At 55.5% G+C, this 25409-nt stretch overlaps 13 protein-coding genes across 13 annotated transcripts; 7 read left to right on the top strand and 6 right to left on the bottom strand.

The window, feature by feature from the left end:
- Positions 1-786: 786 nt before the first annotated feature.
- PG997_007027 (glutathione S-transferase) lies at positions 787-1997 on the top strand (the record flags this gene model as incomplete). The annotated part of the gene is made up of 7 exons (XM_066811342.1): positions 787-879; positions 936-971; positions 1044-1094; positions 1175-1312; positions 1393-1450; positions 1531-1698; positions 1795-1997. Coding segments are annotated over 7 exons (747 nt in total), but the record flags the coding sequence as incomplete, so codon positions are not given.
- Positions 1998-2341: 344 nt separating this feature from the next.
- On the bottom strand, positions 2342-3313 carry PG997_007026 (uncharacterized protein; the record flags this gene model as incomplete). The annotated part of the gene is made up of 2 exons (XM_066811341.1): positions 2342-2785; positions 2873-3313. The coding sequence occupies 2 exons, from the start codon at positions 3311-3313 to the stop codon at positions 2342-2344; spliced, it is 885 nt and encodes a 294-aa protein (XP_066670264.1).
- Positions 3314-4279: 966 nt separating this feature from the next.
- Positions 4280-5014, top strand: PG997_007025 (uncharacterized protein; the record flags this gene model as incomplete). Its single annotated transcript, XM_066811340.1, has 1 exon — positions 4280-5014. One exon carries the CDS (start codon positions 4280-4282, stop codon positions 5012-5014), a length of 735 nt encoding a protein of 244 aa, XP_066670263.1.
- Positions 5015-5099: 85 nt separating this feature from the next.
- PG997_007024 (ankyrin) lies at positions 5100-5884 on the top strand (the record flags this gene model as incomplete). Its single annotated transcript, XM_066811339.1, has 2 exons — positions 5100-5363; positions 5423-5884. 2 exons carry the CDS (start codon positions 5100-5102, stop codon positions 5882-5884), a joined length of 726 nt encoding a protein of 241 aa, XP_066670262.1.
- A 271-nt stretch (positions 5885-6155) lies between these two features.
- On the bottom strand, positions 6156-6638 carry PG997_007023 (Endoribonuclease L-PSP/chorismate mutase-like protein; the record flags this gene model as incomplete). The annotated part of the gene is made up of 1 exon (XM_066811338.1): positions 6156-6638. The coding sequence occupies one exon, from the start codon at positions 6636-6638 to the stop codon at positions 6156-6158; it is 483 nt and encodes a 160-aa protein (XP_066670261.1).
- A 551-nt stretch (positions 6639-7189) lies between these two features.
- On the bottom strand, positions 7190-8348 carry PG997_007022 (uncharacterized protein; the record flags this gene model as incomplete). Its single annotated transcript, XM_066811337.1, has 3 exons — positions 7190-7378; positions 7527-7904; positions 8307-8348. 3 exons carry the CDS (start codon positions 8346-8348, stop codon positions 7190-7192), a joined length of 609 nt encoding a protein of 202 aa, XP_066670260.1.
- Positions 8349-9027: 679 nt separating this feature from the next.
- On the top strand, positions 9028-11275 carry PG997_007021 (uncharacterized protein; the record flags this gene model as incomplete). The annotated part of the gene is made up of 8 exons (XM_066811336.1): positions 9028-9177; positions 9251-9276; positions 9338-9443; positions 9533-9816; positions 9883-10211; positions 10284-10584; positions 10677-10926; positions 10979-11275. The coding sequence occupies 8 exons, from the start codon at positions 9028-9030 to the stop codon at positions 11273-11275; spliced, it is 1743 nt and encodes a 580-aa protein (XP_066670259.1).
- Positions 11276-12207: 932 nt separating this feature from the next.
- PG997_007020 (uncharacterized protein) lies at positions 12208-12814 on the top strand (the record flags this gene model as incomplete). The annotated part of the gene is made up of 3 exons (XM_066811335.1): positions 12208-12342; positions 12395-12724; positions 12782-12814. The coding sequence occupies 3 exons, from the start codon at positions 12208-12210 to the stop codon at positions 12812-12814; spliced, it is 498 nt and encodes a 165-aa protein (XP_066670258.1).
- A 77-nt stretch (positions 12815-12891) lies between these two features.
- PG997_007019 (isoepoxydon dehydrogenase) lies at positions 12892-13733 on the bottom strand (the record flags this gene model as incomplete). Its single annotated transcript, XM_066811334.1, has 2 exons — positions 12892-13619; positions 13694-13733. The coding sequence occupies 2 exons, from the start codon at positions 13731-13733 to the stop codon at positions 12892-12894; spliced, it is 768 nt and encodes a 255-aa protein (XP_066670257.1).
- Positions 13734-15765: 2032 nt separating this feature from the next.
- PG997_007018 (starch binding domain-containing protein) lies at positions 15766-16595 on the bottom strand (the record flags this gene model as incomplete). The annotated part of the gene is made up of 2 exons (XM_066811333.1): positions 15766-16422; positions 16497-16595. The coding sequence occupies 2 exons, from the start codon at positions 16593-16595 to the stop codon at positions 15766-15768; spliced, it is 756 nt and encodes a 251-aa protein (XP_066670256.1).
- Positions 16596-19003: 2408 nt separating this feature from the next.
- PG997_007017 (fungal-specific transcription factor domain-containing protein) lies at positions 19004-22867 on the top strand (the record flags this gene model as incomplete). Its single annotated transcript, XM_066811332.1, has 12 exons — positions 19004-19088; positions 19237-19630; positions 19686-19773; positions 19827-19890; positions 20249-20385; positions 20474-20544; positions 20614-21022; positions 21074-21155; positions 21210-21683; positions 21743-22055; positions 22104-22474; positions 22515-22867. The coding sequence occupies 12 exons, from the start codon at positions 19004-19006 to the stop codon at positions 22865-22867; spliced, it is 2841 nt and encodes a 946-aa protein (XP_066670255.1).
- Positions 22868-23379: 512 nt separating this feature from the next.
- PG997_007016 (uncharacterized protein) lies at positions 23380-24464 on the bottom strand (the record flags this gene model as incomplete). Its single annotated transcript, XM_066811331.1, has 2 exons — positions 23380-23913; positions 23961-24464. The coding sequence occupies 2 exons, from the start codon at positions 24462-24464 to the stop codon at positions 23380-23382; spliced, it is 1038 nt and encodes a 345-aa protein (XP_066670254.1).
- A 360-nt stretch (positions 24465-24824) lies between these two features.
- On the top strand, positions 24825-25328 carry PG997_007015 (uncharacterized protein; the record flags this gene model as incomplete). The annotated part of the gene is made up of 1 exon (XM_066811330.1): positions 24825-25328. The coding sequence occupies one exon, from the start codon at positions 24825-24827 to the stop codon at positions 25326-25328; it is 504 nt and encodes a 167-aa protein (XP_066670253.1).
- Positions 25329-25409: the final 81 nt, after the last annotated feature.

Genomic DNA, 25409 nt, shown 5'->3' with positions numbered 1-25409 from the left:
TCGGCATGTGGTGGTCACCAATAAAGGGCGCACCCCTCGCGCCAGTGTATTAGTGTATAGATCTTTTCTCCGTCGATCCGTCCGTCTCCAGCTGCCGGTGCTATTGCTATATGCCGATGTTTGCTTGATATGTCCTGGCCGCATCGACACCTTGCAGGCTGAGGACGCTGATCAACTCCCGTGAACGTACCGCCTCCAGCTGCATACTGAGTCCGACGATCTCGCCATTGGGGCCATGCAAGCAAAGCGTTAGAAGGGGTTACATCTACAAATGTGATACCGATCACGCCATAGGTAGGCACTTCCGTTGCAGCTGCATGTTAGCAGCTACGCCTGCAAAGAAACCTATTACGGGGTATACATGTGGTTGACAAATCTGTCGTCGTGCTTTCGGGTAAGATGGATTCCACGAAGTATGTAGTCTTGCGTGTCGACCACATTAGAAGATTGGCTGGACCCGTTTCTAATCAGCTCGGTTTGTAATCAAGGAATCTTGATCGATGCAAAAGCGGGGGATTTCTGGCCCGACATGATGCATTACTTACAATTGGGGAATGAAATAGTTTCAAATACATAAAGGCATCTTTGGAACTTGACCACGTAACGAATATTGTTCAACTTCAACTCTAACTTCATTTCTCAACAAGCGACTCTCACACTATTCGCTGCCCCTCTTCCTTACTTATATACAGCTACCATCTCATTAGTTCGTACGTAGTCGTGCACCTCCCAAGCTTAGCCGCCACTTAGCTCACAGCTCCGCAGCACTTGGCCAATACTGTCACCATGGCGCCTTCTGATATCACCCTGTATACCGTCCGTACCCCCAACGGCATCAAGGCCTCCATTGCCTTGGCAGAACTGGGGCTCGAGTACAAGGTTCGTGTCGCAGCCGACTGCTCTTCTCCTGGCACTGAAGCTGACATTCCACACAGCTCCACGCCATTAGCTTCGCGAAGAACGAGCAGAAGGTAGGTGCTCTCTCAGGCCATCCTGCCAATCAATGCTCGTGAGCAGCGAAAACTCATGCATCGCATTTCTAGGAGCCTTGGTTCCTCGAGATCAACCCCAACGGCCGTATTCCCGCCATCACAGTAAGTTGTTTTCTGACCCACCCACCCAGATCCAATCCTCTAGACTTTCGTAGCATGTAACCTACTAACACCCGGCAAAGGACAAGTTTGAGGACGGCAAGCCCATCCACATCTTCGAGAGCGGCTCCATCCTGCAGTACCTCGCCGACCGCTATGACACTGAGCACAAGATCTCGTACCCCAGGGGTACCCGGGAGTACCACGAGATCAACAACTGGGTAAGTATTAGTTGAATTCCCGGATCGCCCAGACCTTGCTGTCGCCGAGGCCAATGTTGCTGACACTCAGGGTGATATAGATAAACTGGCAGATGGGTGGCCTCGGACCCATGCAGGGCCAGGCGAACCACTTCTTCCGTACGTTATCGCCCCCCTTTGCTGGTGCGATGATTGTGACGAAGTTGGGAAGGTTGAGAGCTGACTGAGCACATCCGCAGGCTACGCTCCTGAGAAGATCCAATACGGCATCGATCGCTACCAGAACGAGACGCGCCGCCTGTACCGTGTCATGGACACGCACCTGGCCAAGTCGACGTCGGGCTACCTGGTCGGCGACCGCTGCACCATTGCCGACATTGCCTGCTGGGGCTGGGTCAAGGCTGGCTGTACGTTCTTTCTCATTTCCTCTCACTGTGTTTTTCCCCACCCCTTTACCCTCATCCTCTCTACATGTTACTGACATCTTTCCTTCCGCTGGATAGCTTGGGCTGGCATCGACCTCGACGAGTTCCCCGCCCTCAAGGCGTGGCTTGAGAAGCTCCGCGCGCGCCCCGCCTTCGAGCAGGGCGCCGACGTGCCGCCCGCCACCGAGGAGGAGAAGCGGCCCAAGACCAAGGAGGAGGAGGAGAAGATCGCGGCTGAGGCGCGCAAGTGGATCATGCAGGGCCAGCAGACGGACGCCAAGAAGTAAGTACGTCGAACTGAAAAGAAGGAAATGTGAGTAGAAATGTCATCTGGGGAAGCGTCGTTGCGTTCTAGTGAGACCTTTTGACTGACGATTGGTTGGTCTTAGGGGAAGTGTGCTTTGAGCTATTAGAGACATGGAAGGATGAAATTCACCTTTGGTCTAAATAAGTAAAAAGGAGTATTACTCAATGACAAACAAAATTTAGCCAATTTCTCGTTTTGAAATGACAACTCTTAGGGGTATGAACTGATTCCTAGCGCCGCTTTCCCCAACAACAAAAAGAGTAGAACAAAAGGGCCGCTGAAGCCACAAGCTACTAGACCTATCGAAGCCGCCGGTATTCATGGTGAGATATACCCACCCCGAGCATCCAGTCCATTCCGAACCTTCTCCGCCACCGCAATGAACCTCCGCGCGCCCCGGCGGTCCGTCTCGAGACACATGGCCAACCCCGCCGACAGCGCGGCAATGACCATGACAAGCCCCCGCGACGCCATCTCGCCGACACACACGCGGGCCAGACTTCCCACCTCGGCGCGGTCCCCGGCCCCTCCGGAGTTGTGCGCGAGCCGCTGGGCCTCGCACGCGAGCGTCTCGAGGTCGAAGACGGACCTGCCGTCGTCCAGGACGTATAGGCCTGCCTCCGAGTCGGCGCGCGAGGTGATCTTGGCGGGCAGGTGGGCGGATTGGGCGTGCGCGACGGTCAGGACGACGAAGACGGCGAGGGGGTAGAGGTAGTAGAGGTGGTATAAAAGGTAGGTGAAGACGCGATTGTTTTTTGAGTACTGTTTGTTTGCGAGGAGTCATGTGTCAGCCACAGGTGAAAAGGGGCTGAGGAGGAAGCGTTGGATGGAGAATAAGGATAAACATACGTAGTAAGGCCCCTTCCGAGCCACCCGCCAAGCGCACCACCCCGTCCCCGCCGCCAGCGTCAGGCCGACGACGATGGCGACCCACGTGAGGGTGCCGGCGTAGTTGTCGAAGCGCGCGACCGACTGCGGGTAGATCCAGACGGCGCCCGAGCCGTCCGGGTCCCAGGTCCCGTCGGCGGCGGGCAGGAGCATCAGCATCTTCCAGGACGCGGAGGAGGCGGCGTCGCCGCCGAGCTCGGTTTGCCAGGCCGCGGTGGAGAGGGACTTGAAGGCGAGGGCGGCGAGGGAGGCGAGGAAGAGGAGGGCGCTGACGATGGTCAGGCCGCGCATTAGAGGAGCCGGTGACTGCCCTCGTTGCGCGTTCGGGGATGACTTGTTGTCCAGGGGTTGGTACTGTTGCTGGCCTGGGTTGGCGGTCATGTAGAGGGGTTGGCCGGACATGGTGCCGGTGATTATTTGGGTATGATGCAGGCTTCCCTGTGTGTAAGTCGGCCTTTACAGAAGTAAGAAGAAGCGTTTGTCTGTCGGGCTTCCCACCTCGCAAGCTGGAAACCACCAAAGAATAAAACCGAAGAAAACGTGGAGATTGAGGGACATTTTATAGACTATTCAATGGAATGCAGGGTCCTATTCCATCTTTTTGGATCGTACCGTACTTCGGTGCTTACCGGTCCCCTGGTTAATTCATTGCGGCACGGGGTTGGCACTTGAGCAGTTTGGGCAATTCCGGAGGAATTATAGGTGGCTTAGCGCCCGGGCTCTGGCTGCCCATAGCGCTGAGCCCACTGCTTGGCGGGCTATTTTCAGCGGGTGACCGCCCTTGCCTCCCTAAGTAACCCCAACATCGATCGTTCCAGTGTTTAACTCGCTGTAACCCCAGACCCATCAAAAGATCAGGCACCAGCTCGGTAGGACTCGTTCGGAGGAACTCGATGCAGTGCCTATATACATGGATGGTGTAATCTGTTAGAGATTCCGTATTACTTCCATTATTCTTAACACGACAATCCAAATTACCCATTGCCAAAATAGGTAGAGCCCTGATTATGGCTTGGATCCATGAGCAAACGCCCACACCTCTCCCCTCCAGCCCCTTCCCGCAGCCGAGCCTCTTCGTGAAGAGGACCTACGTAGATGATTGACGTTGAGCATATGCAAGGCTTTTGCGAAAGCACCGACCGACCTCACTATGTTTTCAGTCCTGAGTCTCCCTCCCGAGCTGATTCACATAATCCTTGTGCATGCAATCCACATCAGAGGCGTTGCAAGAGGGCTGCGGTTGAGACTCGTCTGCAGTTAGTCTGACTACCCATCAACATTCAAGGATCAAGATAGCTTAGAGTCTGACATCACATCTCGCTAGAACTGTTCTCGGTAGCTGTTCACCCCGCCCTCTTGGAAACACAAATGCTTAATCACATCGGCAACGTCCCGAGAAGATGGCCAATCTGTAACTATCATGGCGCGGACAAGTTATGGCACGACGACTTCGTGCTTCGAGTCCGCCGAGAGCCCCATTCTCGAGTGGAAAGCTGTTACTACATGGTATATCACGCAGTGGAAAGCTATTGCTCCGATACGGGCGCCGATCTCGCAGAGGCCATTGATGCCGTGTGCTGGCTCGGCCTGTATTGGGGCCAGGGTATGCCCAGGACATACTGGACTGTGCGCTTGTGGAACAGGAGGCCGGAGTGCGATCCCCTGGAGAGGTCGCGCGCTAGCTATCCATACTGCCGTCATCCGCGTCTCGACGTGCTATGTGTGGCCGCCTACCTCGGCCACGAGCCGCTCGTGCAGAAGCTCCTCGACGAGGGTGTGCCTTCCTTCTGCCATTCGCGCATATTCGCTTCTCCTATGGAACTGGCTGCCCTGGCCGATCACGCGACCATTCTGCAGCATTTGCAGAACCGCGTACCGGACCCGGAAACACTGAAAGATGCAAGACTACACTCGACCAAGTGGACATGGGGCGGGCGAGAGATCCCGAGTGCTATATGGGGGGCCGTCAGCTCTGGTCGTGTGGACATGCTGGAACGGGCCGTCAAAGACATTCCCTCCGACCCGCGGGATCCTTCGTCCGCGTCGCATTTCGCCCGCACAATCGCCGCTAGCGGTACCAAAGGGCCGCATGGAATCCGTTAGGCAAGAGGTCGGAGGAGGAGTAATCGTTCGTCTCAGTCCATGCTTCGTACGATGGGACGCACTGGATGCGGCGTGGACCTACGCCATGGTCGAGGCCTCGAGTCCGGAGATGCTCCGATACCTCTTCGACCGAGCGGGGGAGAGCGTCACGCCCCAGACGTACACGGCGCTGCTGCGCACCTACAGCCGATACGGCAACGCCGAGATCGTGCGCTACTTACTCGACCGGGGCGCCGACGTAAATCATCGCTCCCAGGAAAAAATGCCCACGCCCTTGTGCGAGGCCGCCCGGCACGGCCACGAGGCCGTTGTGGACATGCTGCTCGACGCCGGCGCCGACCCTAGCCTCGTCTCCCGTGGGGACTGCACCGCAGCCAGAGAGGAAGGATGTCCTTCACGGCATGCGAGACCACCACGCCGCGCGCCGCGGCGGCCTCGGGCGGAAGTCTGGCCATCGTCCGCAAGCTGCTGGCGCGCGGTGCGCAGCAGAAAGCCGATAAACCCCCTCTGGCGCTTTGGAAGGCGCTGCGCGTCGAGCACACGGCCATGGTGAGACTGCTGCTGTCGTCGCTGGACCCGGACCAGCCCGTCGACACGTTGGCCAAGCTCATGATGCGCAAGAAGCTGTCGGAGGCCCGGCTCGAGTCTATGCTGGAGCTCGCGCCTGGCGTGCCAGTCGGTTGGTGGCCGGCGGAACACGTTGGCGAGGAGATGGACTGGGGGCGGTATTTCCCCGGGCTCAGGAACGAGACTCAAAAGATTAGTATGTTGCGCTGGTTGCTGGAGGAACCTGAAGTGCCTAAGGATTCGGGGGATGTTTTAGATCTTCCTCCTTTTGTTCTTGTTCCCCATTTGCCGGATTCATTCTAGGGTATTTATGTGGTGCAGATTGCCAAATACGCTGTTCCTTGTATTTGTATTTGCTCGCTCTATCATAATGTGACGCTTCCTTTGACCGTTTCTGACATATTGAACACCACTGCAGCACTTGTAGGGGACAAAGACGGGAATATCGCATCCATATCATTGGCTAGGTGGACGGACCATCCATTTCCTTTCCGCAATAAGTAAATAGACCAGCAATAGATGAATGATCTCCGTTCCATACCATCAACGTCTCCGCGCATCGATCTTCCCTTCTTCATTCTCTCTTTGTCAAGTCCGCCGCCACTTCAATCTCGACATGCATGCCGGGAACGGCGAGCGAAGCCGCCCCGGTCGCCGTCAGGATGGGTCTGTGGTCGGGACACCACTTCTCCATGGTCTTCCGCCACACTTGCATCATTTCCTCGTCGAGCCCGAGGTAGAACATGTTGATCTTGTACACCTGGGACCAGCCCTTCCCGCCCGCCGTCCGCAGCGCCAGATCGACGTTGGCGAAGGCCCGATCCACCTCCACGGAGAGGTCCGGGGATATCTCGCCTGAGCTGGGATCCCAGCCGCCTGTTTGAGTGAGGATCGTCAGTGAACTGAAGGCGTTTTTCCGGAGTACAGGTGGGAGAGCATGCTTACCTTGGCCCGAACACTCGATGCGGTCACCGATGCGGACGGCTTGGCTGTAGTAAGACTGCTCGCCCAGCACGGCGCCGAATTCGGGATAAGTGAAGTATTGGAGATGAGCCATGATGATGTTTGGTTTTGCGATGGGAGTAGGAATTGCTCTGATGGGAATCAACCTTTCTATCTACTCTGGCAGTGCAGTGCCATCTTCTTATATGTTTTTGATATGCCAAGAATCGGACGGAGAGTTGCCCCGAGCAGGCTATACGATCTCCCTAGACTCTTGGCGCTGACACACTTGGTACCTAGACGAAGAAAAGGGCGATCCAGCGACCTTCATACGGTAAATTTGCCATCTTCCTAAAACGAAACGTTTCACCAAGTCATTGTCATTGCGTGTGTGCATAGGAGGTTCAATCTCAGGGTGTGCCAGCAGGGCAAGAACTCGGGCAAGAAAGTATGCCTCAATTATTCATCTCTATCCGCAGGGAGCCTCGCGGAATTTCTACAAAGAGGCATTACAGCTGATTGGGGGAAGGGGATTTTCATCCGAGAATCGTTCTGGTGGTGCTGGTAACTAACCATAAAGAGAGTATTCGTTAGCACGGGCCCATTCATATAATTATCGGGCGTACTATTTCCAGGGGGGCCTACTCACTTGTTCTCCACCGCGGGTCACCTCGGTGACGATGTTCTTGATGCGCTTAGGTTGCACTTAGGCTGCAGCGATAAAGCCGCCAGCTGCACCACCGGGGGTCCTTCACCACCGTCCTGGTGGTCCTCCCAGAACATGGGGCCGTCGGGAACATCCTCGCTGGCCTCCTTCGGCAGGACGATCTCGTTGGTCTCGGGGTCAATGGTGCCCTGTAAGTGAGAAAAGGATGAAAGGTTAGCATGAAGGTTTAACCGGTCTCTTTCTTTGCTAACGTAAGAAAATGAGTGGAAGTGAGTGTGAGTTTAGAACGAATGGGTGGAAAAAGGCCAACAAACAAACATGGCTAATATAACTTACCCCAGCCTTCCGGACGCCGCCGGCCTTGCGGATCCGGCGCGAATCGCCGCGGAACTTGTGCACACGGCGCATGTGCGAGAGGTGGGTCGTCCAGCTGGGGCTGCCCTTGGCCTGCTTGCAGCTCGCGGCGCACTCCCAGGGCCGGGACGGGTCCTTGGCGGTGTCGCGGGCGTGGGCGCCGTTGGGGTTGTGCTGGCGGGTCCAGTGGCAGCGCAGGTCGTGCTCCGTGTTGCGGATGCGGGCGCCGCAGACGCGGTGGGGGTCGGCCGGGTCCGGGTGCAGGAGCGGCATGCGGCACTCGACGTAGCGGCCGTCGTCGACCACGACGCTTTGGAAGCCGTGGCGGTTCCAGGCTGGGTGGGGACGGCGCTCCGGGGGCTTTTTGCCTGTGTTCTTGTTGGGTCGTCGGGGGCCATGGTGGTGGTGTTGTTGTTGGTGTTGGTGATAAGGGTAGTGGTGGTGGTGGTGGTTGAGAAGTTTGCGGTGGTCTTGGGTTTGTCGCGAAAGAAAAGAAGTTGTGCACACGCAGGTTGGATTCAGTTTGGCAAAAAAGAAAATGGAAAATTTGATTTCTATTGGCATTTTGTGTTGTGCATGACGGCTCGTACATGCGACTGGGTGATGTCGACGATATCTCGACGATGCGCGGCTGACACCTTCGGCTTAGTCGTACTCAAGCACCGGGGCTTGGTCACCAGTTCTTCCGCCGCTCAATGGCAGGTAATGTGGCCCTCAGTGTCTCTATGCCGCTGATGCCCAAGCATCTTGATGTTCACTCACTCTATAAGGCAGGTACTCGCATATACCTGAAAAGAGCGGCATCGTGATCTTTTCACAACTCGTCCGGCACAGGTGCAATAACAATGGGTTTATATCACTGGTTCCACCAGAGTCTCTATGTAAAGACGGAGCACAACGAGTATCCGTTCGGTATTCAACGCCTGCTACGCGATGATGGCTTTGTTTACAGTTTCTCATTGCCCCCGAGGTGATACCAGTGCGAGCAAAATGCCATTCACTTTGTCAAGTCTCTGCGATGCATCACTTGAAAACAGTCATCACACTGCTGACATGTATATATGTTACTAATGTTCAGAATGCTGTGTTACCACCGTTGAATCCCTGCTGCCTAGGGTTTCTAGAGTAGAATAATCAAGGGCAACTGCCGATGCGTGTCTCGCTGCAACCCCCGCACTGGCTTCAAGCGATCTGCAAGTTGGACACCCCCCTACGAGCATCCCCGAGGCATATAACAACATAATACAAGATTGAGCCCATTGGACTCTGCTCGTATTTATACGCACCATGCATCCTTCAATTTCCCGCCTCGCCCCTATAGAGAAACACTTTGCGATCGGTATATGTTTCTGACCACAATAAACACAAGATATTTAAAAAGCAGTATTCACTTCTAAAACATCAGCTTCCAGTCACGACCCAATATCATACATCTTCTAAAACTCACTACCCCTCTTCTTGGCCTACATCGCAATCCCTCAATATGGGCTCACCGGATAGCAAAGAACATGACCCACCCACAGCTCCTCAACATGTAGAAGTAGCCAAGCATCATAGGGTCATTGATCCTATTCCTATCGAGAAGGAGGCTCAGCAAGACGTCCATCACGTTCACCTGGGATGGCGCTCATGGGTAAGTGCCCCATCAAACCATCCTCTGGTAGAAAAAGGGGGCAATGCTGACCCACGACGACCACTCTATCTAGGTTGTTATGTTCGTCGCTTGCGTGGCGTACGTTTCAGAACCGCTCTCACCAGATGACACTGAATGCTAATATGATCCTGTCTCTTAGCATCTTTGCCCAGACCTTTGTCGTGGTCGCCGCCGGGTCCGTAATCGCTTTCATCGTGCGTGACCTAGGGGATGCACCCATCTCTGGCTGGATCATCCAGGTTCGGGTGCCCTGATGTTCTCAATTACGCCCATTCCCCTTTCCTAGATCTTCACCTGAGAAGCCAGATTGAACTCATAACCACGTGTAAAACAGGGCCCTCTACTGATGCAAAGTGTCCTATCCCCACTGGTCGGCCGCCTTTCGGACGTACTCGACCGCAAGTACATGGCCTCGGTGCCCCCGCTGATCGCTTTCGTGGGCGCCGTGATCTCGGCTAAGGCCACCTCGATGAGCATGCTGATCGGTGGTGGGATCTTGATCGGGATCACGCTGGCGACTGTCCCCATTATCCACGCCATCCAGGCCGAGATACTGCCGCTCAAGTATCGGTCGGTGGCTAGTGGTCTCTCGTTTATGGCGGGTGCGCTTGCCGGAATGTAAGTCTTTCAACCAAAACTGACAAAGTAGATCACCGCCAAAGAGCATCACTGACTCCCTAAAAGTACCGGATCTCTCGGTTCAGGGGCCGTGACCAACGTCAATACCGGCGGCTGGAGGTACATTTTCTGGATGCAGGCGGCCTTTCACGGTGTCACGTTTCTCGGGCTAGCCTTGCTCTACTGGCCGTCCAAGAACATCGAGTACCCCAAGATGACGCTACAGGAGTACGTCTGGGCTTGCGATCCGATCGGTTCTCTTCTATTCATCACTAGCGCTACGCTCATGTTGCTGGCCCTTGATTGGCTGGGCGGTGCTTATGCGCCTTCGGATCCCCACGTCGCGGCTCCCCTGAGCATCGGGTTGGTCTGTCTGGTGGCATTTGCTCTATACGGTAAGGCCCCAATCACAGAGCACCGATATCTGTACAAGTACTTCAAATAACTGACATGACCCTCCCCCAAAGAATGGAAAGGCCGCCCCGACGGCCTCGTCGCCCACGTCTTCTTCCACCAGAACGCCAACTTCGCCCTGTCCGTCTTCGCTTTCGCCATCGAGGGCTGGATCTTCTACAGCGCCGTCAACTCGGTCGTGCCGCAGATCGTGCTCAACCTCGGCTTCGCCGACGACGCGTGGCGCATCTCGGTCCGCCAGCTGAGCTACCAGCTCGTGACCTTCGCGGCGAGCATCCCGATCATCTGGTACTCGACGCGGTTCAAGGACATGCAGACGCCTCTGCTAGTCACGTTCGGGATCTTCTTCATTGTGTGAGTCTCATCCCATGCCTTTTTCAAGTCCAAATTTATATATCTATTTGGCATCTTATTGATTAACCTACGATTACTTACCTACCTACCAGAACGATCTGCTACGCCACCATCCGCCCCTCCTGGAGCAACGCCCAGCTAGGCCTCAACGTCCTCGCCGGCGTGGGCCAGGCAGGCCCGCTCTCGATGCTCGTCGCCTGCGTCCAGTTCTGCGCCCCGCACGCCTTCCTCTCCACCGCGACGGGCCTGTCCTTCTCGGCCCGCGCCATCGGCGGCGCGTTCGGCTCCGCTGTGCTCAACGCCATCATCAACGGGCGGCTGAGCGCGCACTACGCGTCCGCCGTGGGGGGACGCGGCGACGGGCGCGGGGTTGGCGGCGGACCAGGTGCCGGAGCTGTTGGTGTTTTTGGAACAGGGGTGGTATCCTGGCGAGAATGGACATGCGAGCGGGATTACTTCTGCGGTCTGGGCGGCGGCGTTGCGGGCGAGCCGGGAGGAGTACGCGCATGCGTATCGGTTGGCTTGGGCCAGTGTGATCCCGTTCGTGGTGCTGGCGTTCGTTGCGGTGGCGTGCTTGAAGGGGGTCAAGGAGCTCATGACGGAGAAGGTGGAGGCGACAGTCGAGCATGCGGAGCGGGTGGAAAAGGGGGGACGACGGACATTAAGGCTCGAGGAAGACTGTGGTTCTTGATCTACGATACAATGGTGATCTCGATTGGTTGTCAACGCCGTTTGAAGTGACACCCCGAGCCTAGAGAAAATACCCCTCCGCTAGCTAGGCCCTAGATTAGCCCCTAGGATTACCGGCAAGCTCATCCGCCATAGCTCCTTGGTTGTGCGGGGTGTTGTCCACCAGGTTCAATAACCAACATCTAAGTAAACAGCTCGTTGACAGATGATAGATAGAGTGAGTCATTGAGGCTGATATTATCAGTGCTCCGCTATCATGCAAGAGAAACAACATGATCCCCACGGCTGATGTCGCCCCAGATCTCGGATGGGATGCCGCAGCTGATCGGTTTCTGCTGTATCATGGGTTGGGGTTTGTCTTTGCGTTGGTTGCTTGGTTGCTCAATTGCCCCACCATCGAATGTTAGGGAGTCGCCTAACCCCGCGATTTAGTGATTGGCTGCATGCTCAACAGTGCTAAAGTCAACCAGAACTAAAGCAGATTCGGCAGGCTGATTGATACCACTTCTCGACTTGACAGCCAACAGCTATGGGACATCAATGTTGTACATCCCAGAACCGAAAGACGAAGGGAGATAGATCCTTAAGCTCTGCCGGGGGCACCCTGCAAGGTGTCAGTCAAAGTTGTGGTAGATAGTTTCCATTACCCCAATTCCATCATGTTCCGGTGCCAACCCGTAGGTTCGTCAGCATGTTCGTCAGCATCACCTCATGTCACCCCACGCCGGCACTCCCAGCAATATGACCCCCGTCCAGTGCAACCGGGGCCCAATACACTCAGCTATTTATTAGGTACAATGGCATCCGAGGGACTCGAGTTCCTGGGGATCTTATGCTCTATTCAATAGGTAGTTACCCAACAACTCAAGATCGAATCAAACCGAAATATTACCATTTTCAACTGTTACTAAATCTGCAAACACTCCAACCAAAATGCGAGACTTCTTCGTTTTCGACAGCCTGGACTCGATCCTGGACATCTTTTGGGACATCCTCATTGTCTGTGTCGTTTGCAAGGTCGGCCTGCTGTACTTCATCGCCACCTTCACGACTTGGGGAGGCCATCGAGTACTGGGCCGAGAAGTACCTGCTGCTCAACACCAGCCTCACTCATTCGCAGTGGGACATGTTCCTGCTGTTCGCCCGCGTCGCCTCCACTATCGTCTGGGCCCGGCTGTTCGTCCACCACTACGACCTACCCAAGGTGCGCTGGTTCCGCCTAGCCATTGGCTTCGTATGCCTGCTGTTTACGGTCGCGGCCGAGGGTGGCGTCGCGCTCTTCTTGCATCGCCATTACGACGGCCTGATGTGGTCGACGCCGGCTGAGACGAAGATTGCTTACGGCACGCTCCTGGCTTCCTACTGTCTGGTTCCGTTGGCCTTGCTGGGGAAGAACACGGAGGCGCCCAGGAAGAGACAAACACCCGTTCGACAGGAAAAGGATGTAAAAGTATGTTTTCATTCATTCATGTCATGCTCTGATCTCTGGCTAATGCATGTGCTATAGGTTTCCGATGGACCCAGTCGTGTCAAGGCCTAGGACTCATGAAGGCGAAAACAAGGCGCTCGGTGGGGCAAATGCCCTCTCCCTTCGGTTCTGTCATTATCCCCCTTCCTTTAGTACTGCACGCCGGTGCATAAGCCTCCGTCCACGTTGAGGTTTTGGCCCGTGATGAAGCTGGCCCGCTCGCTCGCCAGGTACACCACGGCGTCGGCCACCTCCTCGGGCTTCACCATGCGGCCCATGGTGTTGGCCTTCAGCTGCTTCGCGAAGAACTCCGGCTTGGCGTGCTCGATCTGCTCCCAGATGCCGTCCTTGAAGTACACGTTGCCGGGGCTGACGGTGTTGGCGCGGATGCCCTTCGGGGCCAGGGTGTGAGCCATTTGGGCCGTGTAGTGGATGAGGGCGGCCTTGAGCGCGCCGTACGGGGATGGCGCGGTGAAGTCGATGTCGCGCGCGGAGACGGTGGCGATGCTGACGATGCTGCCCTTGGTCTTCTCAAGGTGGGGCAGCGCTGCCTGGATCAGGTTGCGCGCCGCCATCATGTCGGTCTGGAAGCTGGTGTTCCACGACTCGGGCGTGTCGGCCATGGAGAGCGCCGAGGGGTTCGCGACGACGACGTCGACCCGGCCCTGGGCGGACGCGACCGACGACACCCAGGCCTCCAGCTGGGACGGGACCGACACGTCCACGACGGCGCCGTGGCACTTGCTGTTCGGGTGCGCCGCCGAGAACTCCTTCTCGACGCTCTCGACTGTCGCGGCGGTGCGCGAGCAGAAGCATACGGTCGCGCCTTCGGCTAGGAACTCGGCGACGATGGACTTGCCGATGCCTCTGGTGCCGCCTGGGAGTGAAAGCGGGGTCAGTCATTTGATCTTGAAAAGCCACGGGCCATGGTATTGAGGAAGCTCTGCTTACCGGTCACGAGGACGACTTTCTTTTCGAGGTTGAGCTTCATGGTGGCGGTGTATTTGGTTCCGTGTTTTAATATGGAGGGGTGATATATGTTGGTAGGGAGGCTGAAATAGGTAATAATGAAGAAACTCAAACGACGATAAAGTCGGAGCCGATTATGTTCTGGTGCGACCTCGGCAGATCTTGCATGCATTACCACATGGGATGAAAGTCCATACACCGAGAGTGCCGGCTGGGCGCTTTGCATGGTCCCCGTTGTTAGTGGGGTCGAGCACCGCAATATCGCCGAATGGCGCTTGGCGTACGACAGTTGTGCATTCGAGAATCAGGATGGAAGCTTTTTCTAGCATTCAACTGCCGGATGATATTGTAACTTCATCTTGGCTGCCGATTGCCTTGGTACTGTCATTGACACCTCTATTTTGTGCGATTTCGTGTTTCTGTAGGGTTGAATTTGAAATTCCGCCATCTTTGGGAGGGTTTGAAAGTTAAAGTTCGTCTCATGCTGTTTGGTCCCGACAACCCGGTGAAGCCGTCGCGATAGTTTTATGGTGTTGAGCTAATGACGACTACAATGCTACCTCTGCCAACCAGTATGCACATTACATCGACCACGTTTCATTGATGATCACTTTCCCGGCTTTCGGCGTTAGGGTATAGTCTCGATTCTCTGAAGTAATGGAGTGGACCTTGTCGCTGTCGATAGCCCCAGCTAAGCGGTTCCTCCCTTATGGGGCGAAAAGGCCCCAGGCGTCGGTAATCCGCCACGTCATGCTATCTATCATCCGCTCGCCTCATTATATCAACCGCCTGCCTAGCCGCTTGACGTGAACACACAATTCATATTTCTTACTGCTATAATTTTCGGGAAAAGCTAGTCTCGCCTTCTCGGCATATATCTCCGAAGCCCGTCTCTTGTGCTTGCGGCTGAGCTGGTACGGTAGTGGATACCGGGCTACGGATCGCAGTAGGGGGTGAGTGACGGGATGCTCGGGTGACTTATTAGACGCACAGTGCCCGCTGACTCTACTATCCGGCCGATGTCCGGTGTGCCGAGCTGCTACCCGGCCTGTCCTGCACCATGATGAGCCCTCGTGCGACTGCGTACGTTAGCCCGCCTTATCCTTTACTTGACGCGCCAACACGTCGGGTTTAGAGTCAGAATGATACCATCGTGGGACTCATCCGTTCAGCCCACCCGAACGAGTTGGAACATGGTTCCGGGTGAGGCTTTGAGTGATACACAAATGGCTTCGTAGGTAATCGCTCGGCAAGCTGGACACCCACAGAACCCGGACGCGGGAAACTTGTCTGCAGTGTTAATGCCATGTTGTATGATAGAAACCCCCGGAAGAGGATGTTGGAAATCGCATAGCTTTCTCCGGCGTACCCTTTGTACACTTGTCACGTTCCGTAACCCCCGTCTATCTCCCTATACTCGCTCAGGGCTGAGACTTTTCTTAGATTAGGCCAGATCCTGGCCATGCGCGAGACCTTCGGACCTTTCGAGACGCTCCCTGATCAGACTTGACAGCGACGGAGCATCTTGTGGCTCAGGCCCGCCGCTCGACTGACCAATCCGCTGAACGGGGACTTTTCGGGGACATGTGCACATATGCGGCATCTGGCCGGGGTCGTCAATACAGAGATTCGGGTACACGGGGATAGGGGTTTGAGGGTAGTGAATGTTTCGATTATGCTGCTGATTCCGGGAGCGCGTTTTATGTACGATGGTTTACACAGTTGCGGAAAGGATCGGGTTTTGAGTTTTTATTTCGTCCTTCACGATACCGAAAGAGACGGTGGATGTGGCCTAGAAACGAACTGCCTATTCATGCTGTACGGGCTTTGTTACCTCAACCCCTGACATATATGTATGTATGTATGTATGTGCGATCCGTAATAGGTACAAATAGTATGAGAAAGGAAACCAAACAAAAGACCTAGCTCAGAAACGTGTTTGCCTGTTAGTACTGCCCCTTTTCATTACAGACCGGAACTCACTCCGGTCTGATACAACTTCGTAAACCTCGTAAAACGTGTCTCCCGCAGACATTCCGAAACCCGGCTTTGATCTACTGGATGGCGATATCGGCGCAAGAGATGTAGATCTGGGGCGTCTGAAAGGAGTTCCACACAAACTGGAGCAGGGTGTGGTTGGACGTGTACTCGGGAATCTTGACCTTCTTGGTGACGGTGTAGCCGCCGGCAATGGTGGTCGCGCACGAGTTGAGCGGAGCCCCATCGACGCCCTGGCAACCGCGAGTCCCGTCGCCGCCCTCGAACTTGTTGCAGGTGAACCACGTGTTGTCCCAGCAAGCCTCGCCCTCGGAGCAATCGGGGCTGTAATCGCACTGCTGCCCCTCGACGTCGGTGCAGGGCAAGAGCCCCTGGTCGAAGCAGTCCTGCGCCGCGTTCTTCTCGGCCTCGGTCGGCTCGTAGCCGGCCGTGAGGAACTTGTCGACGATGGCCTGGTCCTGGCAGACGCGGTAGCTGAACATGCCGCCGTGGTCGCCGTTGTTGTCGACGCACCACTGCACCTCGACGACCTCGCCCGGACTGTAGGTGGCGACGGTCTCGGTGCCCCAGTCGCTGCCGGGGAAGTTGTAGTCGACGCTCACGCGTTGGTTGTAGCCGCAGACGCCCATGCGGCCGACGGGGACGCCTTCGAGGGCGGGCCAGGCGTCGACGGGCTCGAGGATGGTGCACTCTGGGCAGGTGTCGATGCCGGCCTGGTCATACGGTCAGTTCTGCTGTCTCGCCATTTTTTGAGAAGCAGAGTAGCTAAGGCAGGGGATCGGCGTACCTCAAACCCGAGACGGGTTCGGCTGGAGGGGACGGTGGCATAGCCGTGGGCAGAGACCGAGGTGGCGAAGGCCAGGGAAATGAGAGTGGCAGAGATCATGGTGTTTGGCTTGACGGGCAACGAGCAAGTTGAGATGTGACAGGAAGTGGCTGGCGGTGAAATGAGGATGAGGATGTCCTTGGGCACTTGGATGAGATCGAAAGAGAGATGATCATGTCTGGTTTATATAATGTCCATCAGTAAAGTGCTGCTGAGACCCATTCCTTGTCTAGGCGGGCGATGACAGTCTATGATGCTTCTGTTAGCTATTCGGGCCATCACCCCTGACCGCACGACGATGAAGGGGCCGAGTCGACGCAGTCTGAGGGTGAGCATCGTGATCGAAAAACGAAGACTGTTGCGATCAACTTGCCAAATGTTATGAGCCACGACTGTTGATACGGCGGAGTTTGTCATGTTCTTTATAGTCAAACTCCGACTACACACTCGTTCTGGTCCCACTGGGAAGAAGGCCCGACTATAGTGACGGCGGGTCCCCGTAGCGGCGGCTACGATTCCCGAAGAGATTGGCATAAGAAGGGGTTCCACTTCCGTACTTAATAGGGGGTCTCGCAGCCTCTCCAAATCATGTGTGCTGGATCCCCGAGTCCTCCCCCTGTCCTACCACTTAAGTAGCCACTAATGGCGACTTGCTCCGAGTCGCAGTATGTTTCTTGTTGGTCATGTTTCTTGACGGTAACAAGAAGCCACGCCATCTATCTTGTGGCCCTAGCTTTATTCTGTGCTTAGCAATAGCCCCAGGACGGGTGAGAGCGGTCAGAATGTGGCACGATGTGATGTCAGGATGTACTTTCCATCACACCCTATAGTTCACGCCCATATAGCCTCCATTCGGGTGATGCCGATCCCTGTGGAGCTCGGTAATAGTTGGCATGAGTTGAATAGCATGGGTGGGAGGACAATGATCTACAAACGCAAGAAACCTCCGCGATGGTTCACGTGTTCCTGGCAGGGCGAATCGCGGCATGTCTCAGCGCAATCTGAAAGGGGGGCGGAGTTTTTGGTGTTACATGGCGCCGGCCGTTCTATCGGGCCAATGTGTGTCACGCGGGGTGGGCAGCCAGCCACCAGCTACCGACAAGCGAGCACCCACGAAATCGTCGAAATCCGGGGGAAGGGAGATCATGAATCCTTCCTTTACTGTTGGGGTCGCACACGTTGTGTGGGGTACATGAATGCTTTAGCCGCTCTGTGGGGACTGTGGTTCGGGCCTTGTTTCCATCTTGGCCATTCAGCAGTCCGTCCAAGCCCGTCTGGGGTAGCACTCTGACTGTGCCTCAGTGGCCCTTCTTGGCATGCGCATGGCCGATCGACATGCCAGAAACGTACTGGCATCATGTGGCTGAAATCTCCGAGGAACAGATGTATTGAAAATTAAGGAGGTGAAGTGGGTGCGCAGACAGATACGCATTGAGAACCAAGATCACACCACTCCAGGTTGGGAAGGAAAGGAAGAGCTGGGCTTCTCCATGGGAGCTGCCACATTACCTCTGAGCGGCTAGCTGAAACGAAGACTGACACATTTCGCTCACTCAAACTGGCCGGAAAGCGTGTGCATCCTCGAAAGCCTTCAATCAGCATGTAGAAACCGAATACGCTCCTTCTCCAAAGGATTTGCGTCTTTACTCAGCAGTTGGAGGGGATGCAGACGTACATGTACTATGCCACGACAGTAGGCGGTAAAGTCGATATCCGTGCATATCGACTGTCAACCAAGATTGGATATCCCGATCCTGAAATTTCCCGTTTGCATGAGTGCCTTCATCAAAGTTGGCTCAAGGAGTCGGGAGGGACACGGGCAACATGGCTATCAAGAGATGTCACATAAGACTTTGGGAATAGTAATGTAGGTACCTTCCCACTTGAGACTACGAGCAAGTTGAGATTGATGGGACTTTCCAGATAACCATGTGACTGGGGAAGATCGGTAGCTTGGGGTTCCTGTATTGACATTGGCCCATTGGATGTCATGGTCGCGTGCATGCAAGGCTCGCAATAGCCTAAAAGTCCAGCACGACAGGCACAAGATCATTGCACCAGATGCCAAAACATGGATCCCCTCAAACGGCCTTTCCTAAGCGGAGGAGTTTCGACCAATGCAATTTGACATGAATTGAAGTTTTCTTGGGCAGGCACCTACCCACTTGGCGCTTTTGTTTGTGTTGAATCGAGAGCAGGCAGTCACGTTCCAACATACACCCTGACAAACGGGTTTGACGGCAAGCGCGCCTTCCAGAAACTGTCATGCTGAGATTTTATGACCTTCAGTTAGGCAACCATTTCCCCAAGACTGAATGATTCAGACCGGAACCTTCTCAAGAAAATCTGTTTCCGTCTCCAAACATCTTGTCCGTCCGCCGGCCCAGAATCCTCAGCAAATCCAAGGAATCACATCCACCGCATCTGTCTGATAGGTATTTAACATCAGATCGCTCACGTTGTTCATCATGGCCGCTGTGCAACTGTCAGAGTCGCATACGGCGGCGCTCGGTATGCTTTTCAACCTGCAGACAAGTCACCGCTGGGGCCTTCGTGAGTTATCAATACATGATGTTTCCACTTGAATGTTCAGCTGACAGCTTAGCAAGAAGGCATGTTTGAAGCGGACGTGGACTTCAAACTTGCCTTCGGCATGGACTTCGTCTTCAAAGGTCCCCCCCTCTCTCTCTTCATCGTCTAGTTCAGGAAGGAGATATCCAAGGATCGCCTGAGATGCAAGCATCCTACAAGGCCCCAGAGTATCGGGATGAACTTTCACGAACCATCGTGGAGACCCGTCTCAAGCTTGATTCCGGAGCTGGCGACCAGTGTTTCGACGAGTACTGCGCCATCGAAGATGGGTACCTTGGCAAATATCGTCTCATCATTATTGGTGCCTTGTTCATGCGAGCTGGAGCCAAGATACGCGACCATGATCTCCAGCACCTACGGGATCTTGTATCACAGATTCGCTGCACCCCTGAGCACGCCTCCTTCGATTTCGATGATTCGTTCAGAGGCCCTGGCAAAGCTCAGTTTCTTGCTGCCCTTGACCACTACGCCCCTGGCACTCCTCGAGATTTTTACGAGCCAAGGTGATATATCTGATCTCCTCTTCAATAATGGATCATGACTGATATCTATAACTAGCTGCTTCACCTGCGGTAAGATCGAGGCCGATACTGGCAAAGCCCCGTTGGCATGCGCTAGATGCAAGGCGGTTTGGTACTGCGACACGGTACATACTGAGGTCAGATTCGCTGTGCATGGCTCATGACTAACATTTCGCAGGCATGCCAGACGGCCCACTGGAAGAAACACAAGCGTAGTTGCGCTAGTCCTGACCAGCCACAAGGTTTGAAGTTTTAAGATTTTGACACCATCCCGGTGCTGTCCCTCGACACGTGCGTGGCGACCAGAAGGAACGATGTGGGCTCAAGAGGCTCCAAAGAGATGTTAAATGCGTTTTTGCTTGACAATGATGAGGCGATGGAAATGGCAGAACAACTGGTTCTCGCAGATGGTTGCATGTAATGGGCTGGGTTTGGCCTGGACAAGAGACGGGTAGAGCTCAATGAATTGACGAGTTACGTTATGACAACTGGCAGCAGCTGGCAGTGGGCGGGTGATCCCGGATGCGGAGTGTCGCCCGTGTCCGTAAAACAGATCCGCTTTCTCACCATCATCCCCAAGTTTCAAAACAACATCCCCAGATTCCGCTGGTCCCAGAATCAACCCCAACCCAATGTCTGGCAGTGGAGCCGTCAACACCGAACGACAGATGGCTCCGTCAGCAGCAAAACGGCAAAAGAAGAGTGCTTTTTCATGCCACAACTGCCGCAGTCGCAAAGTGAGTCGCTGCCAACCACCAATCATTGACCTCAGATGAATCCGCCACCTGCCGCCGACACCGCCGGCTAACTAATTGAGGCCTGCAGGTGAAGTGTGGCGCCGAACGCCCATCGTGTCAAAGATGCATCAAGCGCGGCGAGGACTGCGTCTACAAGCTGTAAGTTTTCTCCAATGACATCTCAAGATTCGTGCAAGAGAGCTTACCAGCTCGCTTTGATGAATCCAGCGCCCCCACATTATCATATACGGAGCGTCTTGAGCAGCGCATCAAGGAACTTGAAAGCGAGGTGCAGAGACTGAAGGGGGCCCATGGGAGCGAGGCCGAAGCACAGACACCCGAGACCCCTGAAGACGCCTCGGTCTCGGAAAGCACCAGCAGGCAACCCACGGAGCAATTGAAACAGCGCCTCAGCGGGAGCTATGATGGCCTCAAGGTGGACGAAAAGGGCGTCATCACCTATCATGGAGCCACCAGCTTCTTTCAGGCCATTTCCGGAAATCCTCCCAAAGGGCCCGAGAACGAAGAGCAGGACGAAGCTGGCTCCTCCAGGTCCGCTCAGGATATGGACCGGCGGCAAAGGCTCGTCAACAATGCGTGGCACCAGCGCGCGCTCGAGTGCTTTACCAACATACCCGTACGTCCACCCGGGTCTCGAGAGTCTTTCCCAAGCTGACCCTGATGACAGGAACCGTTCCATTATCTCTTGGACTTGCATTGGTGCTGGATCCAGCCGTTGTTCAACTTTGTCTACAGACCAGCTTTTACCCGTACCTCCCCTTTGTATCCTGGCAATATTGAGAATAGCTGCTGACAGTGACCAGGTGACATACAGTCAAATGGACCATATTACTCGCATACGCTGCTGAGTGCCATCATGTCCCATTCCACTCGTTGGGCAAAGCGAGATCCGGTGATACAAGAGCAGCTGGCACCTTACGAGGGAGGTGCACTCTTTCGCCGACAAGCCCGGTCTTTCTTGTTTGAGGAGCTGAATAGGGGCGTCTGCACCATCCCTATGATACAGACTCTTTTGCTCCTTAGTGCCCAAGAATGCAGCTCCGGGAACGCAACCCAGGCATGGGTGTATAGCGGTATAGCGTTTCGCCTGGTGGACCATTTAGGCATTTTTATTGACGGGCAGCGATATGCCGCTGATGTGCATTTGTCCGAGGAAGAGGTAGAGATCCGTCATCGCCTTTTCTGGAGCTGCTATTTTTGGGACAAGATCATCAGTCTCTACCTGGGACGGAGGCCTACACTCACCCACGCGAGCGTCTCCCCGCCCGGATTCATGTGTGAGTGATTCTTGATACTGCCAAACCACTGACAAACCATACTGATCAAGTGAATTCAGATGACGACTCCGCGGAGGAGGAGATGTGGATTCCCCATGGGGTAACCTTTGCCCCTGGCAAACAGTACCCACCAACCCCGGCGCACTCGACATCCTGTTTTATCAAGATGTGCGAGCTATCAGTCATATTCAACCAGATCCTGATAAACATATACGATCCACTGCAGCAGCTCTCCCCGAGCATCATCGAGGACTGTGTGCGTACGGAGGGACAAGCCCTACAGACCTGGTGGGATGCTTTGCCGCATTTTCTTCGCATCGACACGGACAATATACCCCTTTATGCGCCGCCATCTCATATAGTGACTCTAAAGTGAGTACCCCTTTTGACACCAGGTATTTCATTGCTGACTGATCATAGCTCTTTGTATCATACGTTTAAAATCTTGCTGTTCCGGCCAACCCTAGTCAAAAGGAGCCGTCAGTCCTCAGGGGAACGGACACAGAACCAGGACCACCTGAGGATCTGCGTTGCCTCGGCAGTCTCCATCGCGGCCATATTTGATCTGTTTTGCAGAACATTTGGCGAGGATCACTGCATTACGTCTTTATCTTACAGTTTATATATTGCGACATCGATATTTCTGTTGCAAGTCCAAGCCCTGCCAGGAGATACGCAGGCCCTGCGGCGCCTTTTGTTCTGCGTCCAATATCTCGAAAGGGTGCAGACGATCAATCCTGGTAAGCTCCGCAAGGCGGTACCTTCTCGTTTCCCCATCTGGACCACAATATGTAAGGACGTGTTTCACTAACAGCATCTTGATATCTGCAGTCATCGGGAGTGCCCTCCGACCTATCAAAGAGGTCATCGCCAAGCTGGGCCTGGACCAACAAGCAGTAGCACCGCAGCAAACAACCGTCTCAACACCAGAAACGAGCGAGGGTGGCACATTTTCCTCGCCGGGCGCAACGACTGCTGGGTATGGTCCCGGCCATCATGTTCGCCCTTCTCGGGATTTCCAGGGCGATCAGTTCGGGACTGCGGCCGATGTCGACTTCTCCCTCATGCCCGACGACATGTTCGAGGCGCTGTCGGCGCTGGAGCCGATGAGTGTCAGTATCCAGCCGCTGGATCACACGAATGCGTCGGTGCAGCAGCCGGCTTGGGCGTTTGCCGGCCGGTAGGGAGATGTAACATCTGGAGTCGAAAGCAGGGACGGGAGGGCGACATGGGGCCCTTTTATGCGTGATCGCTGGCAAGCCTGTGGAGTGCGAGACCTTTTTGAGCGACACGTAAATCTCCCGAAGCAGCAACCGAGGTGTCGGAAGTTGGCCGAGCGGACGTGTCCCGGTCCACACGCACAGACGCACACGCTATCTATTCCCCGGAAGTCGTGTGAAGCTGTGGGGTTACAGGACGAGGAGATACATCGGGATTATCATACCGGCAGCAGCCAACAAATGTGGGTTGGGTTCCGAAGTCTCATGGTCATTCCCATCCTTCGGAATATCACCGAGCACTTGGTTAACATCAGCTCGAAGCTAGAATCCTGCACTCCTTGATCGGTGTTCATTAGAAGGGGTTCAAGAATGAAGAAATCCATAACAAAGTACAATAACATGTTCTAGCGGAAATAAGATAATCTATACATCAATCATTACAGTCGTTACACGTGAGGGGGCATTATGTTGGACCGTCAGCCCTCCGTGGGTAGCGCGGGGCTCCAGAGCTCCTCCGCGTTGCCTCTAAACACCCTCTCGATGAGAGCTTCGTCTCTCTGGCACAAATCGTACAGTACCGTGCGGATCCAGGGCCGGATATCGAGACCCTCGAACCGCGTATGCGGCCAGTCCGTCGCGAACACGACGCGGCTCAGACCGGCGACCCGCAGTAGTTCCTTGGCCACGGGCGCGGCGTCGCTGAACCCGTCTTCCGAGGCGCTAAACCGGTACGCTGCCGACAGCTTGGTCCAGGTGTTGCCGGACTGGAGCAGGCGCACCAGGGACGCGAAGCCGGGGATCGTGTAAGGATCGGCCGTTTCCGAATAGCGTGACGCTTTCAGGTCCGGGTGGCCCATGTGGTCGATGCAGACCCGGACGCCGAGCTGTTCGGCCCCGTCTAGGAGGAGCGGCTCAAGCTTCGCGATGGTCGGCAGCGACGCGTAGATCTGCAGGACCCAGCCCAGGGGTCGCACGGCGCCGGCGTACTCCCGGATCGTAGCCTCGAGCTCCTCGAGGGGCGGGGCGCGGCGCCGCCGGACTGCAGGTTGAGGCGGACGCCGCGAACGCCGAGGGCGTGCCACTCGGCCAGGGTCTCCTGCGAGGTGGCCGTGGGGTCAAAGGAGACGACGGCGCGGGCGCGGGCGGGCCCGCCCAGCGCCGCGAGGGCCGAGAGCGTGCATGCGTTGTCGTGGCCGTAGATGCTGGGCTGGACGATGACGACGCCGTCGAGGCCGGCGACGTCGTGCTCGAAGGTCCGGGCGTCTGGGCTCGTGTGGAAGTGGGCGGGCTGGTAGACGGCGGCGGCGTCGAGGGGGAAGCGGGGGTCGAGGACGTGCATGTGGGAGTCCCAGGCGCCGCGCGGGATGAGGGCGCGGAAGTCATCATCACCTTTCCTCGGGAGGGTTGATGCGGAGGGAGAAAGAGAATGCGTGAGAAGCCCGAGAGAGGAAAAGGGGCGGAGGCTCGAGAGCCGGAAGAGGAAGACGCGGAGGCATTTGGTGGTGTAGAGGAGGGCGTGGTGGATGAGGCGCAGATGGCGCGACGCCCGGGGCGAGGTCATTGCGGGCATGGCTGGGTGGTGTGTAGTAACGGGTTCATGCCCGGGTCGTCGCTAGTAGCTGTCGACGGGTGATGAGGTCATCGGGTGGTTTGGTGGTCTAAGTAAGATGCTTCGACGTTGAGTATCGCTCGCGGCAGTTGAAAACTCCAAGGAAACGGATAGTCTTGTACGTCCAAAGACAGGCGAGAATGAGATGATTATATTCCTTCAAAGTCGCCCGGGCGCAGAGCTCGCCGTACGAACGACTTTTCGTCCCCTTCATAAGGGCCGAATCTAAGACCCTCAACGCGGTCGGTTTCCGAGGCCGTCGGTGGAGTTAAGGCGTGGAACCCGAGCGTAGGGTGGAAACGAAAAGTTGGGATGGATTTCGAGACCCAAGCTGCTTGCCAAGTTTCTCACGATAAGAGTAGATCGGATCTGGGCTCGTGTGTCTGGGCAGAGACCTCTCTCTCCAGTGCTAAGTTCGCACACAGCGAGGCCCTGCCTGGTACGGGTCTCTACCATATGAAATCGCGACAAGAATCCCTTGGCTGCATATGCGATCGTCTCCTTGATGATGGGAGGCCGGTGCATGGTGCAGAAGCAGGAGTCGAGATAATGCGCATCTCTCGGAAGTTGGCCGAGGGCGAGGGCAATCGAGCAGCGTTCAAAAACGGCTCGGAGAAGTTCCGAGTGCGCCCGAGTTGTGCATTTCCCCCTCGTCCGCGGTCCACTGGCACGCTGGTCGGTCGGGGATATTTAGCGCCTGGAAGCATGCACGACCTCACTATTGCAGCAACCGTCGCAGCATGCCCGGTTGCCCAACTGCTACCGACGACATTGACAGGTGACAAGTTCCTGGGCGCTCGACGACCACCGGCGTGAACTGGTGACTGGCCTCTTTCAGTCATGCTACCCATTTCCCAAGAGCCCCGTCATTAGCGGGGTATTTCCCCGTATCCGCTC

Source organism: Apiospora hydei (genome assembly GCF_038363865.1).
Source record: "Apiospora hydei strain CBS 114990 chromosome Unknown utg000005l_segment0_segment0, whole genome shotgun sequence".
In the NCBI taxonomy this organism is placed as follows: domain Eukaryota; kingdom Fungi; phylum Ascomycota; class Sordariomycetes; order Amphisphaeriales; family Apiosporaceae; genus Apiospora; species Apiospora hydei.
This window is presented reverse-complemented; position numbering and strand designations above follow the sequence as displayed.